The sequence below is a fragment of the Cheilinus undulatus genome, linkage group 10, assembly GCF_018320785.1.
Source record: "Cheilinus undulatus linkage group 10, ASM1832078v1, whole genome shotgun sequence".
NCBI lineage: Eukaryota > Metazoa > Chordata > Actinopteri > Labriformes > Labridae > Cheilinus > Cheilinus undulatus.
This window is the reverse complement of record NC_054874.1, coordinates 48,675,419-48,695,428: the sequence shown is the minus strand read 5'-3', so window position 1 is coordinate 48,695,428 and position 20,010 is coordinate 48,675,419. Positions and strand designations below refer to the sequence as shown.

At 43.6% G+C, this 20,010-nt stretch overlaps 1 protein-coding gene across 1 annotated transcript in view; it reads right to left on the bottom strand.

Annotated features, from left to right (window-relative positions):
• The window catches only part of mgat4b (alpha-1,3-mannosyl-glycoprotein 4-beta-N-acetylglucosaminyltransferase B), a 133,744-nt gene extending 114,047 nt beyond the window's left edge, over positions 1 to 19,697 (bottom strand). Inside the window, exon 1 of the mRNA XM_041796865.1 lies at positions 19,565 to 19,697. Coding sequence (XP_041652799.1) covers positions 19,565 to 19,661 — 97 coding nt within the window. The 5' untranslated portion in view covers positions 19,662 to 19,697. The remainder of the gene's footprint in view (positions 1 to 19,564) is intronic.
• Between the last annotated feature and the right edge of the window lie 313 nt (positions 19,698 to 20,010).

Here is a 20,010-nt window from a genome sequence, read left to right as displayed (position 1 = left end):
CGCTAAAACACACACAGAAACATAAGACTGAGTGTGAGCATGCTGCAGCAGCCTGATGTCATTACATTACTATTAAAGTGAATATGATCCTCTTATGAGCCTTAATAGTGAAACTATGATTCATAAACGACTGATAGAACAATTAAAGCTCATTCAGACACGCTGGAACATTAACACAGTTCATTTTTATATCACTGATGCTTCCGCTTTACTTTTATTTACCTATTTGGTAAGTATGTGTTATAAATATCTTTATTTATTGTCTTTTCTAATGTCTCTGTATCGACCAAAATAAGAGATAAATTGCTTCTTCTCTGTCATGTTTACCCTCTTATCAAGTAGAGAAATGATTAATTAAGCTAAATATTCTCTACAAGCTTCTTCTGCACATGTAAAGACAAAGACTGAGGTGAAAACAGTTATAATTTTAGACTAAGGTGCTTATTTTCCCCGTGCCTGTCCAGTTTAATGAAACTTAAAACTACAGCACATATTTGTTTTACTTTTCCATCACTGCAGTCCAACCCTAAAATTACACATACTCTGTCAGTGCAGCAATCTGCAGATGAGTAAATCCCTGTCTCTTCTGTCAGTCTTTGAGGTTCCACGGCGCACGCTCTGGTCTGTCTCCGTCCAGTGCCGGACATCCCGCTCTGCTCCGCACCAGATACACAGCGAGGCTTTTTCAGCGGAGCACTGCCCGCATGAACCGATTCACGTACAGAACAACCAAAACAGGAACCAGAACGAGCAAAGCATCTGGTCCGGTTCAAAAGATCGATGTTTTGCAAACTTATTTCTGCAGTGGAGCAGATGATTCCCTAATTCTTCCACAGATCTGTTTCTGACTGGGTCCCTGTTTGCTGCAGCTCCGACTCACACCATCGCAGCTTCCATACCAGGCCAGTGTGCTGCATGTCAGCTATTCCTGCTCACAGACCATAGTTTTACCTCCGTTAATCTCACTACAAGAGACTTGATTCAATGTTTAACTGAGCCAAGAAAATTTCAGAATAAAAGCTTTCTGCACCAACTAAGGAAGTTTCTCTACAGAAATGCAAAACCAGGACTTAACTTAGAAAATGAAAATCAAGAAGTATCGATTTATCTTTCCTCTGACATATTCTACTGATGTCTGCTAAAATAAGATAAATATAGCTTTCTAGATTTGTTATTCCATCAGACCTTGTCTGCAGAAACAAAACTTGTCAGACTTTTGTTTTTTTTTCTGTTGTAAAGACCTTGTTTGAGCTTCTTGACTCCATCATCCTGTTGCTAGGCTACATCCTGATCCCGCAGTGTTTTTTTTAGCCGCCCGTTCCCGCCCGCAGCGCAGTTCAAACCGCCCCCTCCTGCGAGATTTGCGTTGGGTCCCTCGGGACCCGGCGGGACCCAATCTCAATGCAGCCCTGTACTCTAGATCTAATTTCCCTCTATTTTGGCCTAGATATGCACGTAGTCTGCAGTAAAAATGGGCGAGCTCTTTATTCTCAAGATTCTGAGAAGATGTTTGATTTAAGCCAGTCTGTTATTAGACGCTATGGTCTGTTATCTTCATGATCGATAGACTCAAGAAGAGGGGAAAGTTTCAAGAAACTCCAGATTTAGAGTCATATTTTACACTGCAAGCTGCTGCAAGAAAGAGAGCACTTTGTAAAAACACTGATCTCAACTGTTGGAGCTGGACCCAAAAGTGGGTCACAGAGCTTTTGTCTTACGGTTACTATTGTTGGTTTTAAAATAATATGTGAAAGACTCAATGAAGCACTATTAAAGGTGTTTTTTTCTCAGTATTTAAGTTTTTGACAGCAGGAAGGACACAGAAAAGGGCTTTTCTCTAAATTATTCAGGATTTGTCAGTTTGGATTTACCTGAAATCTCATTATCTAAAGATAATACTCCCTGAAGATCAAGGGATTTCCATTTTCCCAGAAACCTCATGTATCCTATCCTAAGGAAAGGTATCAGGACTTTTCCCAGGAACTTTCAGTAATCTTCTTCAGAAAAATTGCCGGTAATATTCATGCATTTTCACAGGAAATGTTAGGGAATTTTCGGGAAACTTCCTGTGACCTTTTAGGATTTCAGTCTTGGCTTTTTCCTAGAAACTTTTTCTTTTGTTGTTTGGGACTTTTCCTGTAAATCCAAGGAAATGTCCTTGTTTCCTTGTGAAACTGTTTAAAATTCACAGAAACACAAGACCAGAAGGGCTGCTGATGTTTTTGTTCATTGTAGACCACAGTCAGGAGTTTGCACGCTGTTTCTGGGAATAAAAAACAGGAAATGACTAAAAATTTGGTGCCTCTAGTTTGGATCTTTCTCCTGACGTGACTCCTGCAGCGTCCGTAGAGATTTAACAGAAGTCTGCTTCTTTTTCCTGCATCAAAAACTCAACATGAGGGGACGTCTGGGTGAAAAATTAACTCGTTTGTGGACATAACTAGTGCTGCACACAGACACGCTCCATGCTGGAAGCAGTGAAGCACCCACAGGCCGCAGTAACGGCTCGTACCATGACAACCGCCTGCAGGAGCGTGAGCATTAAAGAGGAGGGGGAACAAACCCCGAGGTGAGGGCGGCAGTCAAGGTCACAGACATGGAGCGAGCGTGTCTGTCTGCTGATTTATCCCCCGTGGGTTTTACCCTCAAGGAAAGAAAACTGGAGCAGCATTAACCCTAACGTTTCTATATTTACACATCAGGAGGAGCAAAGAGGCGACAGGGGAAGCAGCACAACGGCTTCTTCTGAAGCTAACAGCAGTTCTGTCACTGACATTTATTTAGAGCTGTTAATTCTTAACTTTATTTAAACTGGATGAGTTAATTATAATACAAGACATCCACGGTTTATGATAGGACAGGATGAATTTATTCATTTACCAGAGGTCACTGACTATTTGTGGAGGCTGGAGTTTGGAAATGATTTTAGTTATTTCTTCAACAGTCCTGTTGTCCATCTCTGAGTCTGACGCTAACATGCTGCACAATGATTGGTGAAGAACATGTGCAATAACGTTCAAAGTATTTTATGGCGAACAGATATTTTATTTGATGAGGAAAAAATCAAGAAACTCGCTGTTCACCAAAACAATGAAAAGGCCAGTCGTAGACACATTAAAGCAAATTTTCACGTCCTATATGTTTCCTGGCTATGTAATAAGAAAGAAATTTTAGAACAGTGCAAGATTCGAACCCTAGACCACATAATTGCAAGTCCACGACATTGCCACTCTGCCACTCCATCAACCTATCTACCACTGCCAAAGTAATGTGATTTAAATCTTAACATTGGTCAGTGCATTTAGCTCCGTACAAAACCGACAATCTTTCCTTTCCCCTGTTATTTATATAAATAGAAATGTTACAGACCACTCCATCGATCTTATTGCTAACATCACCCAGCTCATACAACGTCATGATGGAGATTTCTGTTAAATACAACACAATGAACCCCTGTTTTGTAGAGATGGAAATTCAACCACCATTTTGGAGATAGGGAAGTCATTATTTTATTCACTCTTTCAATGAAAATATGAATAATAACAATAGCAGTATAATACGATAACATTTCTCCTTTAACACTGACATTATATAGAGCCGCTACTAAGTCTTAACTGCTGCCTTAGGCCTTTGTGATGAGAAAGGCAGCCTTGCCTGTGAGCCTGCGCTGAGGGCAACAGAACCAGCCTTTATGCTTACAGATCTAAGTACGTTTACGGATCTGAGTACAAATTGTGCGCGGTACAAGTGCTGCAAAAGTCACGTGTGTATGACAGCCAATTGAGAGGCAGATTCTGAACCAAAATGAACTAAGTCCACAAATACAAATTGGTCTACATATATTTGCAGATTAGTGCACGCATTTGTGGATCTGAGTAAAAATTTGCAAAACTTTGCACACATTTCCAAATCTTTAAACAGATTTGCAGATCTGTACACACATTTGTGGATTTGTGCACAGATCTTTGTACGCGTTTGCAAATACTTTTGCAACAATAATAGCTCCATAGTCTCAGTCTAGTTTTAGTCATCACAGATCTATTTTTGTTAGTCTCAGTCTAGTTTTAGTCATCACAGATCTATTTTTGTTAGTCTCAGTCTAGTTTTAGTCATCACAGATCTATTTTTGTTAGTCTCAGTCTAGTTTTAGTCATCAAAGATCTATTTTTCTTAGTCTCAGTCTAGTTTTAGTCATCACAGATCTATTTTTCTTAGTCTCAGTCTAGTTTTAGTCATCACAGATCTATTTTTCTTAGTCTCAGTCTAGTTTTAGTCATCACAGATCTATTTTTGTTAGTCTCAGTCTAGTTTTTGTCATCAAAGATCTATTTTTCTTAGTCTCAGTCTAGTTTTAGTCATCACAGATCTATTTTTCTTAGTCTCAGTCTAGTTTTAGTCATCACAGATCTATTTTTCTTAGTCTCAGTCTAGTTTTAGTCATCACAGATCTATTTTTCTTAGTCTCAGTCTAGTTTTTGTCATGAAAAAAAGGCCGTTGATGGTACTATTTTTAATCATAGTTTTAGTCGTGGAAATTAACACTGGGAAACAGCTTGTTTTTTTTTTTTTCCTCATCGTAAATTAAGTCAGTTTTCTATAAACTACACTGACCCTGTCTACATGGTGTTTATGGATCTACTATGTAAAGATTTAGAATGGTAGCTCATATTTCTGGTCTGATGTTGGCTGATAATGCTGGAAAAGTGGAAACAAACATAGTTTTTCCTCCTAATAATTTTCTAGGGGCTGAGTGGGAAGCTCTCGAGGCCTGATGTGGTCCTCAGGCCACCAGTTGATGGCCACTGCCATACACCATATCATCATCATCATCATACCTCCCGAGTGTGTTTTCACACAAAAGCAGCGGTTTCAGCCCAGTCTGAGGAGGAAGTTTAAGTTTGCTTTAGAACCTTTACAGCTGCTAAGAAGGCACTAAACACCCTCATAAAGGAGAAGAACTGTGTTAATATTTGTCTGCTTGTTGTTTGACGTGTTCTCAGATCTATTTGTTCCTTTCCCTCATTGTTGTTTGGTTTTCAGCATCTTAAGCCAATGTGGGCGGGGCTTCTCTTTGGTGCTGATCATGTTGACACAGGTAGTTTACCTTTAGGCAAAGGGAGGCAGGCAAGAAACAAACTGTTACACAATTACTGTTCAAAAATAAGAAAAACAAAACTTAAAAAACCTGCCCTATGCTCTAAAAAAAATTTAAAAAGCTAATAAATAAAAAAGGCCGGGACTCATCTTTCATTTCTCTCGAGTTTTTCAATTATTTTTTGTTCTGACCAGAAAGTTAGATTAAAGAATGGAACATTGATGTAACATTCTTTTTTCACATGCCTGCAGTGGTTCATACATAGAGAGTAAAAGAATGTTACGTCACCATCGTTCTGTTCATTGATCTTCCTTTAAGATTAAAAAAACCAGCAAGATGAAAAACTAACCATTTTTATCTGTTTATTATAACAACTGTCACAGTTAAACAAACAGAAAATTATACAACCCTGATACCAAAAAAGCTGGGACGCTCTGTAAAAATAAAAACAATGACTGTAAAATCTCAGAAACCCAGATTTCCTTACAGAGAACATAGACGAGATATCAGACGTTGAGATTGAGCCATTTTTACATTTCATGAAATTTATATGCTCATTTTGGATTTGATGGCAGCGACACATCTCAAAAAAGTAGGTACAGAGCAACAACAGGCTGGAAAAGTAAGAGGTACAAATGAAAAATAGCTGGAGTAACATTTTGATACTACTAAGCCTGATTTATGCTTCTGTGTCGCCGTAGACGCGACGCCGTTGTTGACCATTCGAAGTTCTGCGTCGAGGGAATGCGTCACTCTGTAATTCACCACCATGTCACTAGGGGGTGTGGCTGTGTGTGTGTTTGTGGTTTCACACCTGAATCCTTGTTTATCTTCCGGTCATGGAGCAGGTATGTTAGAGTTGGAGCTCATCGATATCGACGAACAAATTCTTTTGTTGCAAATGTTGAAGCGCAGGCGACAGGGAAGACGTTTGCGGAGGTGGTCTGTACGACCACTAAACGAGTCGAGGCTGAGAACGGGTGAATTTACTACACTGGTTCACCCACTGAGGGACCTGGATGAAGAAATGATGTTTTGAGTGGACCAATCACAGTCCTTGCGGTCTGTGTGGCCGCAACGTGTAGTAAGGATTTTTTGGAGGTGCTCGTCGGGCTACGGCGTAGGGGTCCGCGTTGACGCAGAGGGCTACACATAGCTAAGCTGTCAACGCAACGCAGAAGCATAAATCAGGCTTTAAGGTTAACCGTCAGCAGGTCAGTAACATGACTGGGTATAAAAGGAGCATTTTAGATAAGCAGAGTCTCTCAGAAGTAAAGATGGGCAGAGGTTCACCAATGTCTGGAAAACCGAGTCTGAAAATTGTGCAACATTTCCAGAAAATTGTTCCTGTGAAGACTTTGAATCTCCCTCCATCTACAGTCCATAATATCATCAACAGATTCAGAGAATCTGGAGAAATCTCTGTGAGCAAGGGACAAGGCTGGAGGGGCCCTCAGGGGCCACTGCATTAAAAACAGGCATGATTCTGGACTGAAATCACTGCATGGGCTCAGGAACATTCCAGAAATCATCGTCACTGTGCCATCCACCAATGACAGTTAAAGCTGGATCATGGAGAGAAGAAGCCATATGTGAACAGGATCCAGAAACACCGCCGTCTTCTCTGGACCAAAGCTCATTTAACATGGACTGAGGAGACATGGAAAACTGTTCTGTGGTCAGAGGAAACATGGAAAACTGTTCTGTGGTCAGAGGAAAGCACAGACGCCACAGAGGAGGAGAGGGAGCATCCAGCTTGTTCTCCTGGCTCAGGTCTAAAGCCTGCATCTCTGATGGTATGGGGTTGCATTAGTGCCTATGGCGTGGGCAGCTCTGACATCTGGAAAGGAACTATCAATGCTGGAAAGTAGAGAGAGCTTTTAGAGCAACATATGCTCCCATCCAGACAACGTCTCTGTCAGCAAGACCATGCTAAACCACATACCACATACATCACAACAGCATGGCTTCAAAGAAGAAGAGTCCAGGTCCTGGACTGGTCTGCCTGCAGTCCAGACCTTTCACCAGTAGAACACATTTTTGATTTTTCTTCATTTCTCAGTAATCAGAATCAACAATTATCTGGTTTTCTATTCAAATCCCAATCAGAGCAGACGGCTGAAAGCATCCCTCTGTAAAACAACACATTCAGAGCCGTTAGCGGTGTGGCTGACGCCTCCAACAGCAGCGAGGATCACGTAGTTAATCTAGAGCTCACATTACTCACAAACACTCAGGCTGAACACGCAGACGGGCTCTCAGTTTCACTCATATTGACCAAACTGTCAAAGATCGTCTCACGTTACCAAACAAACCCTGAGGAGACGAGAGAGGAGTGATGGGAAGGAGACGAGGAAGAGGAGCAAAGAATCAACATACAAAGAAAATGAAAGAGGAGGGGCGTAGGTATCATGACACCTGTAAATAAGTGTGTGTCTCTAAATGTGTAGGTGTTTATTCATGTGTTCCCACAACCACAGCAGAGGAGAGCAGAGAAACCAGCAAGGATCAATACTTGTCTGTCCAACGCCGCTCTCACTCTTCTTCTTTGGTTTTAAAAATAATGATCAGAGCAATCCAGCACAACTATGACAATAAAACACATTCAGCCAAGTCCTTCAGATTTCAAACATCCACGCCAAGATCGTCAGGAAGTAAACAGTGAGCACAGAAACGGATTCAAAGACTGGTATGTGAGTTATGAAGGGTCTCTACTTGTTTTATTAATAGATCTAAAGAAAAAACATAAATAAATAAATAAGCGTGTACAGTTAAGGAAAATAATAGGACAATAATTTTAGAGATCGTTTCTTGGCTGCAGAAGAAAAAAGCTGCAGAAAGGCCAGAAAAAAGTGTTATTACTGTAACACAACACCAGGCAGGATGTGAGTGACAGGAGGACAAGGCCAAGCGTGTTCACTTCCAGGCAGAAAGAGGCGATGCGTCATCTAATCGCTATGAGCCGTCTGCTGTTTGCATGTAGTAAACCAATCCTGTGACTGTGGGAGCGTGTGGCCGTTGGCGGGCTGCAGACGCTGCAGAGTAAATGTCATAAAGAAGATGTCTTAATTAGGGCTTAAAATATATGGAAACCTCCATCATTTAAAAACCTCCATCAATTAAAAAACCTCTATCAATTAAAAAAACCTCCATCATTTACTAAACCTCCATTGTTTAAAAAACCTCCGTCATTTACAGCCAGTTTTCATTAAAAATGTGTTTAGCCTGAAGTATTCCACCTTAAACCGACGGTCTGTGGCAGGAGGGGGCCAGACAGACAAATATAAATGTGGTGGGGTCACTGTCATATACTCACCTTTAGGCTATTAATGGCTATTAATGGCAGTAAACCAATCCAATCCCCAAAGGGAGCCCCGGCTATCCCTGCTACCACTGGCTCAACCCTAGGGTAGGGGTTAAGGTAAAGGTCAGAAAACAGGAAGTAGAAATTCTAAAACCTGGACGTCATGACCTGATAACATGTTTAATAAAGCCGACTCAACAGTCTGCTAACAGGAAGAAAGATCATCCTCAGTGAGAACACAAACACATTAAGCATAGCTAAGGCTAAGGCTAACTAAGCTACATCAGATACATAGATTATGTAGCTATGTAGCTAAGGCTAAAGATAACAAAGCTATGTTAGATATATAGATAATATAGCTATGTAGCTAAGGCTAAAGCTAACAAAGCTAGAGTTAGATACATAGATAATGAAGTTTTGTAGCTAAATCTAAAGATAAAATAAAAAAAAGCTATGTTAGAGACATAGATAATGTAGCTACATAGCTAAATCTAAAGCTAACAAGCTAACATCATAAGAGATGTTTTGATTGTTTTATCCGTGTGGTCTGATCCAGCCAGAGCTCTGATGGATCTTCAGCATTGGTGTGACTGGGTAACTGTTCCTGCAGTGTCTGAGTAGTCGGTAAATTAGAAGAAAGCTAGACCAGCTCAGACATTTATCACTTTAAAACATTAAAACAGCAGATTTATCTTAATACCTGTGTATTAAATAACCTCTACAGATGTTAAAACTCACAACTCTCTCACACACACACATTCCGGCCAATCAGAGAGCAGGATTAAAGCAAGTTGACCTTAGACTCCACTGCTGTTAACATGACATCACTGCTGCAGTCTCAGAGGAGCCAATAAATCAAACGCACCTTCACTGACTGGACTCATTTACTCTGAGTAACGCCACACATACATACTCCTCCTGGTTAACTGCCATCAGTGTGGGAATCAATCAGCGCCCTGCGGCAGGAACGCGCCTTCATCCGGCCAGAGAGCAGAGGAGCGTGATGGGAGTGACGGTGTAGGAGTGACTGAGGTGTGTGTGACATTAAATGATGGATGAATCCCTGATACGTCCGAACTTTCAGTCTAATCCCACTGGGAATGAATTCTTAACATCACAGAGATTTGTGGGCTGGAAGACTTCCAGCAGGGGGCGACCTCTACAAAAACATCAATGAGGGTAGGTGGTTGGTAGGTAGGAAGGTAGGTAGGTAGGTAGGTAGGAAGGAAGGAAGGTAGGAATGTAGGTAGGAAGGTAGGTAGGAAGGTAGGTAGGTAGGTAGGTAAGTAGACAGGAATGTAGGTAGGTTGGTAGGAAGGTAGGTAGGTAAGTAGATAGGAATTCAGGTAGGTAGGTAGATAGGTGGGTACATAGGTAGGTGGGTAGGTGGGTAGGTGGGTAGGTAGGTAGGTGGGTACGTAGGTAGGTAGGTGGGTAGGTGGGTAGGTGGGTAGGTAGTTAGGGAGGTAGGTAAGTAGGTAGGTAGGTGGGTAGGTGGGTAGGTAGGTAGGTAGGTAGGTAGGTGGGTACATAGGTAGGTGGGTAGGTGGGTAGGTAGTTAGGGAGGTAGGTGGGTACATAGGTAGGTAGGTGGGTAGGTGGGTAGGTGGGTAGGTAGGTAGGTGGGTAGGTGGGTAGGTAGGTAGGTGGGTAGGTGGGTAGGTAGGTAGGTAGGTAGGTAGGTGGGTAGGTGGGTAGGTGGGTAGGTGGGTAGGTGGGTAGGTAGGTGGGTGCAGGGGGTGGGTGGGTTGGGTGGGTGGGTAGGTGGGTGGTGGTGGGTGGGTGGTGCAGGTGGGTGGGTGGAGGCAGGTGGGTGGGTGGGTGGGTGGGTGGGTGGGTGGAGTGGGTGGGTGGGTGGGTGGGTGGGTGGGTGGGTGGCAGGTGGGTAGGTGGGTGGGTGGGTGGTGGGTGGGTGGGTGGGTGGTGGAGGTGGGTGCAGTGGGTGGGTGGGTGGGTGGGTGGGTGGGTGGGTGGGTGGGTGGTGGGTGGGTGGGTGGGTGGGTGGGTGGGTGGGTGGGTGGGCAGTGGGTGGGTGGGTGGGTGGGTGGGTAGGTGGCAGGTGGGTAGGTGGGTGGGGTGGGTGGGTAGGTAGGTGGGTGGAGTAGGTAGGTGGGTGGGTGGGTGGGTGGGTGGGTGGGTGGGTAGGTGGGTGGGTACATGGGTGGTAGGTGGGTGGGTGGGTGGGTGGGTGGGTGGTGGGTGGGTGGGTGGGTGGGTCAAACTGATAAACAAAGCCGGGTTGGAGGTTTACTACATCACTGTCTAATGGGATCAAAGCTGGCAGACTGGTTTTCAGGTGCAGCCTCTTACTTCCACTTATCAGGACTTGTCCTTTCCTTTTATAGGACTGTTTTATTGTCTCTTTTATGTAATACACATACTTGAGCTGAAAGCACACTTGCATGTTTTACTACTTTAGTCTCACAACAGCAAACAAAATTTAAAAAGCTGCAACAATTCCTGACATCTCCTCTCACACGGGGTTAAATGTGCACAGCTCACACTAAGCTGAATTGAATGCATGTAAAAATATATGTTGGTGCATTTAAAGATCATGTATGCCACACAGTCACTGTTGTTTTTCAAAAAGGAGAGACTTTTTTCTGCTGGTTGGTTAAAACATCTGACACACCCACCAACTAAAGAAGAACCAAAACTATCTATGCATGCTGTTTTCAGTAAATAACAGGCATTTAAATAAGGAAATGAGGCAAAGCAAGCACCTTTATTTGCCTGAAAGTTGCCTCCTACCATCTAACTCCTCCCCTCTGCTGTGCGCTGCTGTAAAAACCAAGCACTACCCTCTAAAGCTGCTGATCCTCAGAGGCTTCAGGATCTGATTTCTCAGCTGAACTTCATGCAAACCACAAACATTTTCACACTGCAAACCTAAACACCTCTCCTTTGTACCCAGCATGAATCATGACACAAAACAAGCGCTCCCTTTGCTCTTGTCTCCACCGTTCTGCCAAAAACGCGCCAAACACAGTGGAGTAAAGCTTCAGACAACATCTGCTGCACAACAGCTGCAGCTGGCTCCCTGCTGGGTGACGAATCAGGATCCAAGCGCTCCTTTTTCATCGGAGTGATGTTTCCTAACAGCTGCAGAACAAAAGTTACGCCTTGTTCATCCCTTCTCACTGGCTGTAAAGGGTCTTAAAACAAGCGCTCCCTGGGCCTGCAGCTGACACACAGCTCACAGCGAGTGTAAACATCCACATGTGACAAAAACACAAAACAAACCCGTCCCTACTCAGGCATGTAATGCATCATAAATCAAGCGCTCCTATTCTCTGGAGGCCGCTGAGTGCAGCGTGCTGATAACCTGAGGGTTAAACCATCAGCTGCTCACGCTGCAGAGGTTAAACAAAATATAAAATCTTTTAACCATCTCCTCCTCCCCTCCAGGGCTGTAACGGATCATAAATGAAACACACCCTCTTAATGAAGAACTGATCCTCTCGATTCTGAATCCAAACACACCCTAAGTAGATTTCCTCCACAGAAGTGCAATAAAAAGGCATTACAATAAACTCTACTTCCTGTTTCATGGCGTTCCCTCCCACTGGCTCTGCAGACAGCCGAGCCATGGGAACTAAAATTAAATCTCCATGTTTTTAAATGAATGGCCAGACATGACAATTTTTAACCATCAAAACTGCATACAAGGTCCTGCATACTGTCTCAAGTCCACAATTACGCCATTTGGGCCTGATTTCCTCTCCCAAACAGAGTCAATAAAGGCCAGATGGTTCTAAAGATAACTTTGACAGACTTTCCAGTGGTGTGTGGGGATTTTACCCGCCATGATCTGCTGTCCAAATTGTGACAGCAAATATTAAAAATGGTCACTCTGTCCGATCAGAAGACCTGTTTCTGTGGGGGGAACACCAAGGACAGCTGAGCAGGCATGAGTAGGACTGTTATGAAACAGAACGATAACCATCAGGAAGCAAGCTGACGGAAGGAGGAAGTACAACAAACACAGCCATGGCAATGATAGTAAACATGATGCATAAAGTTAGATTAGCGTTACTCAACCCTGCTCAGCCAAAGAGCCAAACTGTTGAAAAAAAAAACATGCCTCTGCAATTGCCACAATCTAAGTGGTGAAAAGTGGCAAAAATGGTTAAAGTGGCAGTGAAAATAAGTGAAAGGTGGCAAAAAAGGTCAAAATGCAGCAAAAAAGTGGCAAAAAAATGAGGGGAAAAGGGGCAAAATAGACATACAACGGAGAAATCTGGGTGAAAAGTGGCCAAAATTGAGTCACAGGTGGTCAAAAAGCTGCAAAGAATGAGTGAAAATGGACCAAAATGGGCAAAAAGCTGTAAAAAGTTGGGAAAATTGGGGAAAAAATTGGCATTTAATAGCAAAAGGTAGCTTAAATGGGCAAAAAAATTGCAAAGATGCAGGATAAAAAGTGGCTGAAACTGATGAAATATGGCAAAAATTGGATAAAAGCGGGAAAAAGGTCAAAATGTTGCGACAAGAAGTGGTAAAAAGTGGCTAAAAGCAGCAGAAATGGATTAAAAGTGGCAAAAAATGAAAGACAGGGACAAAAATGTGCAAATTATGGCAATGGAAATTGAAAAATAAAGACTGACAATTAAGTCTGACCATTAAAACCCACTGTATGAGTGTGGAAAACAAACTGGTTAATGTGATTAATGGGTAATTTCTGAGGTCAAAGTTTCCATTTTTAAGGTTTCCTGGGGAATAATGTTTCAAATTAAGAAACATTTTGTTTCACAAACATTTTGTTTCACAAAAGAGCCACAAATCATCACAAAAGAGCCACAGATCATCACAAAAGAGCCACGCATTGAGTATCACTGAGTTAGATGGACTCCAGAGAATAAGAAGCAACTTCTTGATTACTGGCGACAGCACCAGTGTTGATAGTGTTATGTCCTGTAAAACAGTGCTTCTCAACCTTTTCAGCTCATGACCCCCAAAATAAAGGGGCCAAAGACCGGGGACCCCCACTGTAGCTGAAGGTGCCTAAACACAGCCATGAACATGTGCAGGGCAGACAGGGCTGCTCATCAGGGGGGATAAAGGGGAGAGCTTTCTGGGGCACAATCAAACTGGGGGTCAGCAAAACCATGGTCCATTGTGAAGTGAAGCTCTGGTATCCATATTTTTTATTTAACCTGAATAATAACCACTTTTATCAAAGAAACAAGTATTTTCTTTATTTATTTGTGTAGTCCTCTAAAAGAATAAATTCCTTTTCTTAAAAACAGAATTAAAATGGGTTAATAATGGCAAAAAAAATGGTGGATAAGGTGGTGAAATTGGATTTTAAAAGTAGCAGAAATGGGTTAGAAGTGTAAAAAAAATACATAAAAGTGGCAAAAAATCACCCAAAAATGGCACATATGGGTTAGAGTGGCAAAAACTGGCATATAAAGTGGTAAAAGAAGATTAAATATTGGCTGAAGTGGCCATAAGTGGCAAAAATAGATGGAAATTTGGTTAAATAGGATGAAAAATTGCTATAAACTGGCATTAAAGGGTTTGCTGAGGCAGAAATTGGCTGAAATGCTTTAAACTGGCAAAACGGTCATATCAAATAGTGAAATGTGGTTAAAAATGGCATAAAAAGTAGTAAAGAGAGGTTAATGGGGCAATAACAGAGCCTATAATAGGCAGAAAGTGGCAAGAATTGGTTCGAAGGGGCAAAAACGGGCAGGATTTAAAATTTGTCAAAAATGGGCTTTGAGTGGCAAAAATGTGCCAAAATTGGTCGGAAGATGTGATGAAAACGGGTAAAAATCTGGCAAAATTGATGTAAAGTGGCAAGAGTGTAATTTTAAAAATATTCTTTGTTTCTTTAAGGCATCCGGGGACCCCCTCTCAATGTCTCGCGATCCCCTATGGGGTCCCAACCCCAAGGTTGAGAACCACTGCTGTAAAAGACCACAATCTAACGGACAAGGAGCAGAGCTGAACTGAAATCACCACAGCAGATGTAGCAGTGATCTATGGAGTCATTATGGTCACGAAACTCAAGAGTACATTATGAAATCATTACTTATTGATTTTTGGAGCTCAGCTCTTCAAACTTTCCATTAAAACCTTCCTTGCTGCTCTTATCTTTTTATATAATGCAGAAGATTCTTCTGCTTTTCTGCAACAGTGTCAGCCAAACTTCCCCAATCTCACCCGCTCAGCCTCTCTCATGTGAGCTGGTGTGAAGTGGGTTAAAAAACAAGCGCTCCCTTAATACCCTCATGATGTTGTGTTCCCTCTACAATCACATCATCCATCAAAATGTGTCTGCAACCAACTCACCCTTCACTCCAGCAATCATTCATCTCCCATGATGCATCACAAATCAAGTACTACATCTCTATCTCCACCCCTCCTTGGAGGTGAAATCTGATGACTCACAAACCAAGCGCTCCCTTCAATAACCTCAGAATCTGTTTACCTGCACAGCCACCTTTCTCTGCAACCAAATCAAACCAACCCCTCCCCGTTTCCCCCGCTTCATCTGCCACTTCAACCTAGACTATGAGATGTGAAGCATCACAAATCAAGCGTTCCCTTCATTAGGTCACTGCGTGAGCTCCCCTCCTCATGCCGAAGCACCTTGTTTCCTTTGCAACAAAATCAAACAAACCCACACAAATCTTACTCCATGTAGCCCTTCTGTTGATTCACAAAACAAGCGCTCCCTTATATTTTGAGGAAATGTTGCACGGCTGCAATAAATCAAACTAACCCCAATTAATCCTCTTCATCGTTGCATCTTAAATCAAGCGCTCCCTCCACTTCAACTGGAGTTGGCGCATTTTTGTCCAACTCCGCCCCCTCGCACCTATATCCACCTCTCTTTACAACTGCCAGCTGATCTATCCCAAACCAAGCGCTCCCTTGAGGGGTTCGATTTGCTTACAGGGACAGCTGGGGATGCAGGTGAGCAAGCACTCCCTTTATTACCTCACTGCTGAATTTCTCCTCTTCACGCAGACGATTCTTGTGTTTTCTCTGCTACAAAAATCAAACAGACCCCATCTCCACCACCATTTAGTCCCTCTTATGTGAGCTGGTCTGAGGTGGGTTAAAAAACAAGTGCTCCCCTAATAACCTCAAGATGTGACTTTTTTACTATCAAATTTCCTACAAAAAGTAAGTTAAAAATTCTACAGTCCTTCATCTCCCATGATGCATCACAAATCAAGTACTACATCTCTATCTCCACCCCTCCTTGGAGGTGAAATCTGATGACTCACAAAGCAAGCGCTCCCTTGATTAACCTCAGAATCTGTTTACCTGCACAGCCACGTTTCTCTGCAACCAAATCAAACTCACACCTCCTCATTTCTTCCGCTGCATCTGCTACTTCGACCTAGACTGTGGGGTGTGAAGCATCACAAATCAAGCGCTCCTTCAGTGCAAGAGCTCCCCTTGTCATATTCAAGCACCAAGCAGCCACATGGGTTAATCAAGTGAGCGCTTGGTTTGGGATAAAAAGCCCTTGATCTAAGATGCAACACAGGAGATAAATAATTCTTGAAAAGGTGGGGTTAGTTTGATTTTGTTGCAAAGGAAGCACAAGCTGATGGGGCATGAGGAGGAGAGCTCGAGGGGTGAGTTAATGAGGGGAGCGCTTGATTTGTGATGCATCACATCCAAAGGTCCAGCAGGATCTGACATTGATGAAGGGTGCGCTTGGTTTGCACTGCATAACAAGAGATGTATAGATGCAGGAGAGGACAGGTGAGTTGGTTGCAGGCACTCTTTATCTCAGAAAATGAGATTTAAAAAAAAAAACTTTACATCATGAGGTTAAAGGGAGCACTTGTTTTAACCCACCTGAGTGAAAGGAAAAAGGCGGGTTTGTTTGATTCTGTTTTAGAGGTAAACACACAAGGAACTTCTGCATGAAGAGGGGAGATTCAGCAGTGAGCTCACGAAGGGAGCGCTTGATTTTTGTTGCATGACAACCCAACTCTTCATTAATTCAAGAGCTTGCTCACCTGCACCCCCAGCTGTCCCTGTAAGCAAATCAAATCCCTCAAGGGAGCGCTTGGTTTGGGATAGATCAGCTGGCAGCCATAAAGGGAGGTGAATACTGAGGTGAGAGGAGGTGTGATAAAGCTAGAATTTACAGGACAGAAGGGTAAGAGACAATCCAACTCCTGAGGTAAAGAAGGGAGCGCTTGATTTAAAATGCAACACAGGAGAGAAGGGATTGCTGTAAAAGAGGGGTTAGTTTGGTATTTCTGCAAATGTGTGTCGTGATAAATGCTGACATCGAAGCGATAGAACATAAAACTAATGAGGGAGCGCTTGTTTTGTGACACAAGAGGAGCACTATGTGGAGTAAGAGTGCGGTGGGTTTGTTTGTGTTACAGGTGCTTCTGCATGAAGAGGGGAGCTCCAGCAGTGAGGTAATGACGGGAGCGCTTGATTTGTAATGCATCACATCCACAGGTGCAGGTGGAAGTGGCAGATGGTTAGAGGAGGGGTTGGTTTGATTTGATTGCAGGGAAAGGTGGCTGTTCAGGTAAGCAGGTTCTGAGGCTGATGAAGGGAGCGCTTGGTTTGTGCTCCATGACAAAAAATGAATATTGTCAGGATAGCACAGTTGAGTTGGCTGCAGGCAGACTTTTTTTGCAGAAAATGTGATTATAAAAGGAATGCAAATTCATGATGTTATTAAGGGAGCGCTTGTTTTTGACTCGCCTGAGTGGAGGGGAAAAGATGGGTTTGTTTGATTTTGTTGCAGGGAAAAACACAAGGAACTTTGCTGTAATTGTAAAGTTATGTATCCTCATAAGATAAGGCAGGGAGCGCTTGTTTTCTGACATGAATGAGGGGCTATATGGAGTGAGAGTGGGGTGGGTTTGTTTAATTGTGTTGCAGGTGCTTCTGCATGAAGAGGGGAGCTCCAGCAGTGAGGTAATGATGGGAGCGCTTGATTTGTGATGCATCATATCCACAGGTGCAGGTGGAAGTGGCAGATGGAGAGAGGAGGGGTTGGTTTGATTTGGTTTCAGGGAAGGTGGCCGTGCAGGTAAGCAGGTTCTGAGGCTGATGAAGGGAGTGCTTGATTTGTGCTCCATAACTAAAAATGAATATTGTCAGGATAGCACAGTTGAGTTGGCTGCAGGCAGACTTTTTCTCTGAAAATGTGATTATACAAGAATGCAAATTCATGATGTTATTAAGGGAGCGCTTGTTTTTGACTTGCCTGAGTGGAGGGGAAAAGATGGGTTTGTTTGATTTTGTTGCAGGGAATAACACGAGGAATTGCTGCTGTCATTGTGAAGTAATGTATCCTCATAAGATAAGGCAGGGAGCGCTTGTTTTGTGACACAAAAGAGGGGCGTTTTCTTGCAGCTGTGTTTTGTTGTGCTAAATGCTGTCATTGAAGGAAAGGAACATAAAACCAATAGGGGAGCGCTTGTTTTGTGACACAAAAGGAGCACTATGTGGAGTAAGAGTGGGTGGGTTTGTTTGATTGTGTCGCAGAGAAAGCACAAAGTGCTTCTGCATGAAGAGGGGAGCTCCAGCAGTGAGGTAAGCAGGTTCTGAGGTTAATGAAGGGAGCGCTTGGTTAGTGATTCATCACATTCCAGTTAGAGATGGAGACTGAGAGGGGTCTACTTGATTTGTGCTGCACCACAGTAGATAGATAATTGCAGTAGGACATGGTGAGATGGCTGCAGCCACACTTTTTTGTAGTAAATGAGAATATAAAGGGAACACAACATCATGAGGTAACAAAGGGGGCGCTTGTTTTTAAACCCACCTCACACAGCTCATAATCGTGGGGCTTGATGGAGTGGAAAGGTTGGGTTTGTTTGATGTTGTTGCAGAGGAAACACAAGGTGCTTCTGAGTGAAGAGGGGAGCTCCAGCAGTGAGGTAATGATGGGAGCGCTTGATTTGTGATGCATCACGTCCAAAGGTCCAGGTTGAAGTGGCACATGGAGAGAAAGGGTGATTTGGTTGCAGGGAACTGTGGTTGTGTTATCAGGTCCATTGGTTGTCATGCGTTAAAAAAATGAAGTGCTCCCCCTTCCTGAGTTATCACGGCAACAGAATCTATCATCCTTACACCTTTGGCCCCCTTCTTGCAGCTGGTTTATCACAAACCAAACGCTCCCTTCATTACCTCACTGCTGGAGCTCCCCTCGTCATATTCAATCTCATGGGTTAATCGAGGGAGCGCTTGGTTTGGGATGAACCAGCTGGCAACTGCACAAGAGAGGTGGATACTGAGGTGAGAGGGGATTGGAGCAGAAGTAGAATAAAAAGGATAAAAGATGCACAAGACGCTCCAACACCTGAGGAAAAGAAGGAGGCGCTTGATCTAAGATGAACCACAGGAGATGAATAATTGCTGAAAAAGAGGGGTTAGTTTGATTTTGTTGCAGCAAGGGAAAGTGCTGCAGGAACATCTCCTCATGGGGTAATTGAAGGAGCGCTTGTTTTGTGACACAGAGAGTGGCTACATGGAGTAAGAGTAGGGTGGGTTTGTTTGATTTTGTTGCAGAGGAAACACAAGGTGCTTGTGCATGAGGAGGGGAGCTCCAGCAGTGAGGTAATGAAGGGAGCGCTTGATTTGTGATGCATCACATCCAAAGGTCCAGGTTGAAGTGGCAGAATGGGTTGCAGAGAAACAAACTTGTGCAGGTAAGCTGGTTCCCGGGTTGTTATGTTAAAAATCAAGCGCTCCCTTTTGGAGCTCCCCCTCTCATGCACAAGCAACTTGTGCTTTCTCTGCGACAGAATCAAACATTCTTTTTCCTCTAGCCCCTCTCCCTTCAGCTGGTTTGTGTCAGAAAACAAGCGCACCCCTGACTACCTTCCAGCTGGAGCTCTTCTCTCATCAGCATCATGTGTTTTTTTTTTCTTCAAGACAAACTGAAGCTGCAACAAAACCACACCAGGCCCTCCCCCCTTTCTACACCCCAACTGTCATGCATGTGGACCCACTCAAATGGCACGAAACGGACCCCAAATCAAGCGCTTCCTTTACCTCCAGAGCCTCTGCTCCTGCAGTCTGTCTCCACATCTCTGCAACATCCACAAAGACACAAAGCAGAGCTGCACCGAGAGACTGCTCTGCAGCCCCGCCGTGACACAAACACACGCACTGTGGACGCACGCACGCGCACGCTCGCTCGGACGGGGTTTGGGTCTTACCTCTGGAGCTGCTGAAGGCTGTGTACCAGGACAGGGAGACCAGCCCGCACAGCCCGAACAACAAAACCGTCAGGAAGGAGACATTTCTGAGCCTCATCTCCGAAACATGTCCACACCGAGAGAGGGGGGAGGGATGGAGGGAGAGAGGGAGGGAGGGGGGAGGCAGGTAGAAAAGGAGAGAAAGCGCGAGAGACGATGAGAGAAGGAGAGGCGAGGCGAGAGGGCTGTTACCGTCTGAGAGGCAGCAGCAAGACTGAGGAGAGAGAGAGAGGAGAGAGAGAGTAGAGGGAGAGAGAGAGAGAGAGAGAGAGAGAGGGGGGAGGAGACACTGACAGGTACAGAGACCCTGGCGGGGGGTCAAAAATGCTTAAGTCAACATAATAGTTATGTATATTTGTCCAGCTTATGTCAGAGGATGTTTATTATCACTGATGAGTACGAGGCTG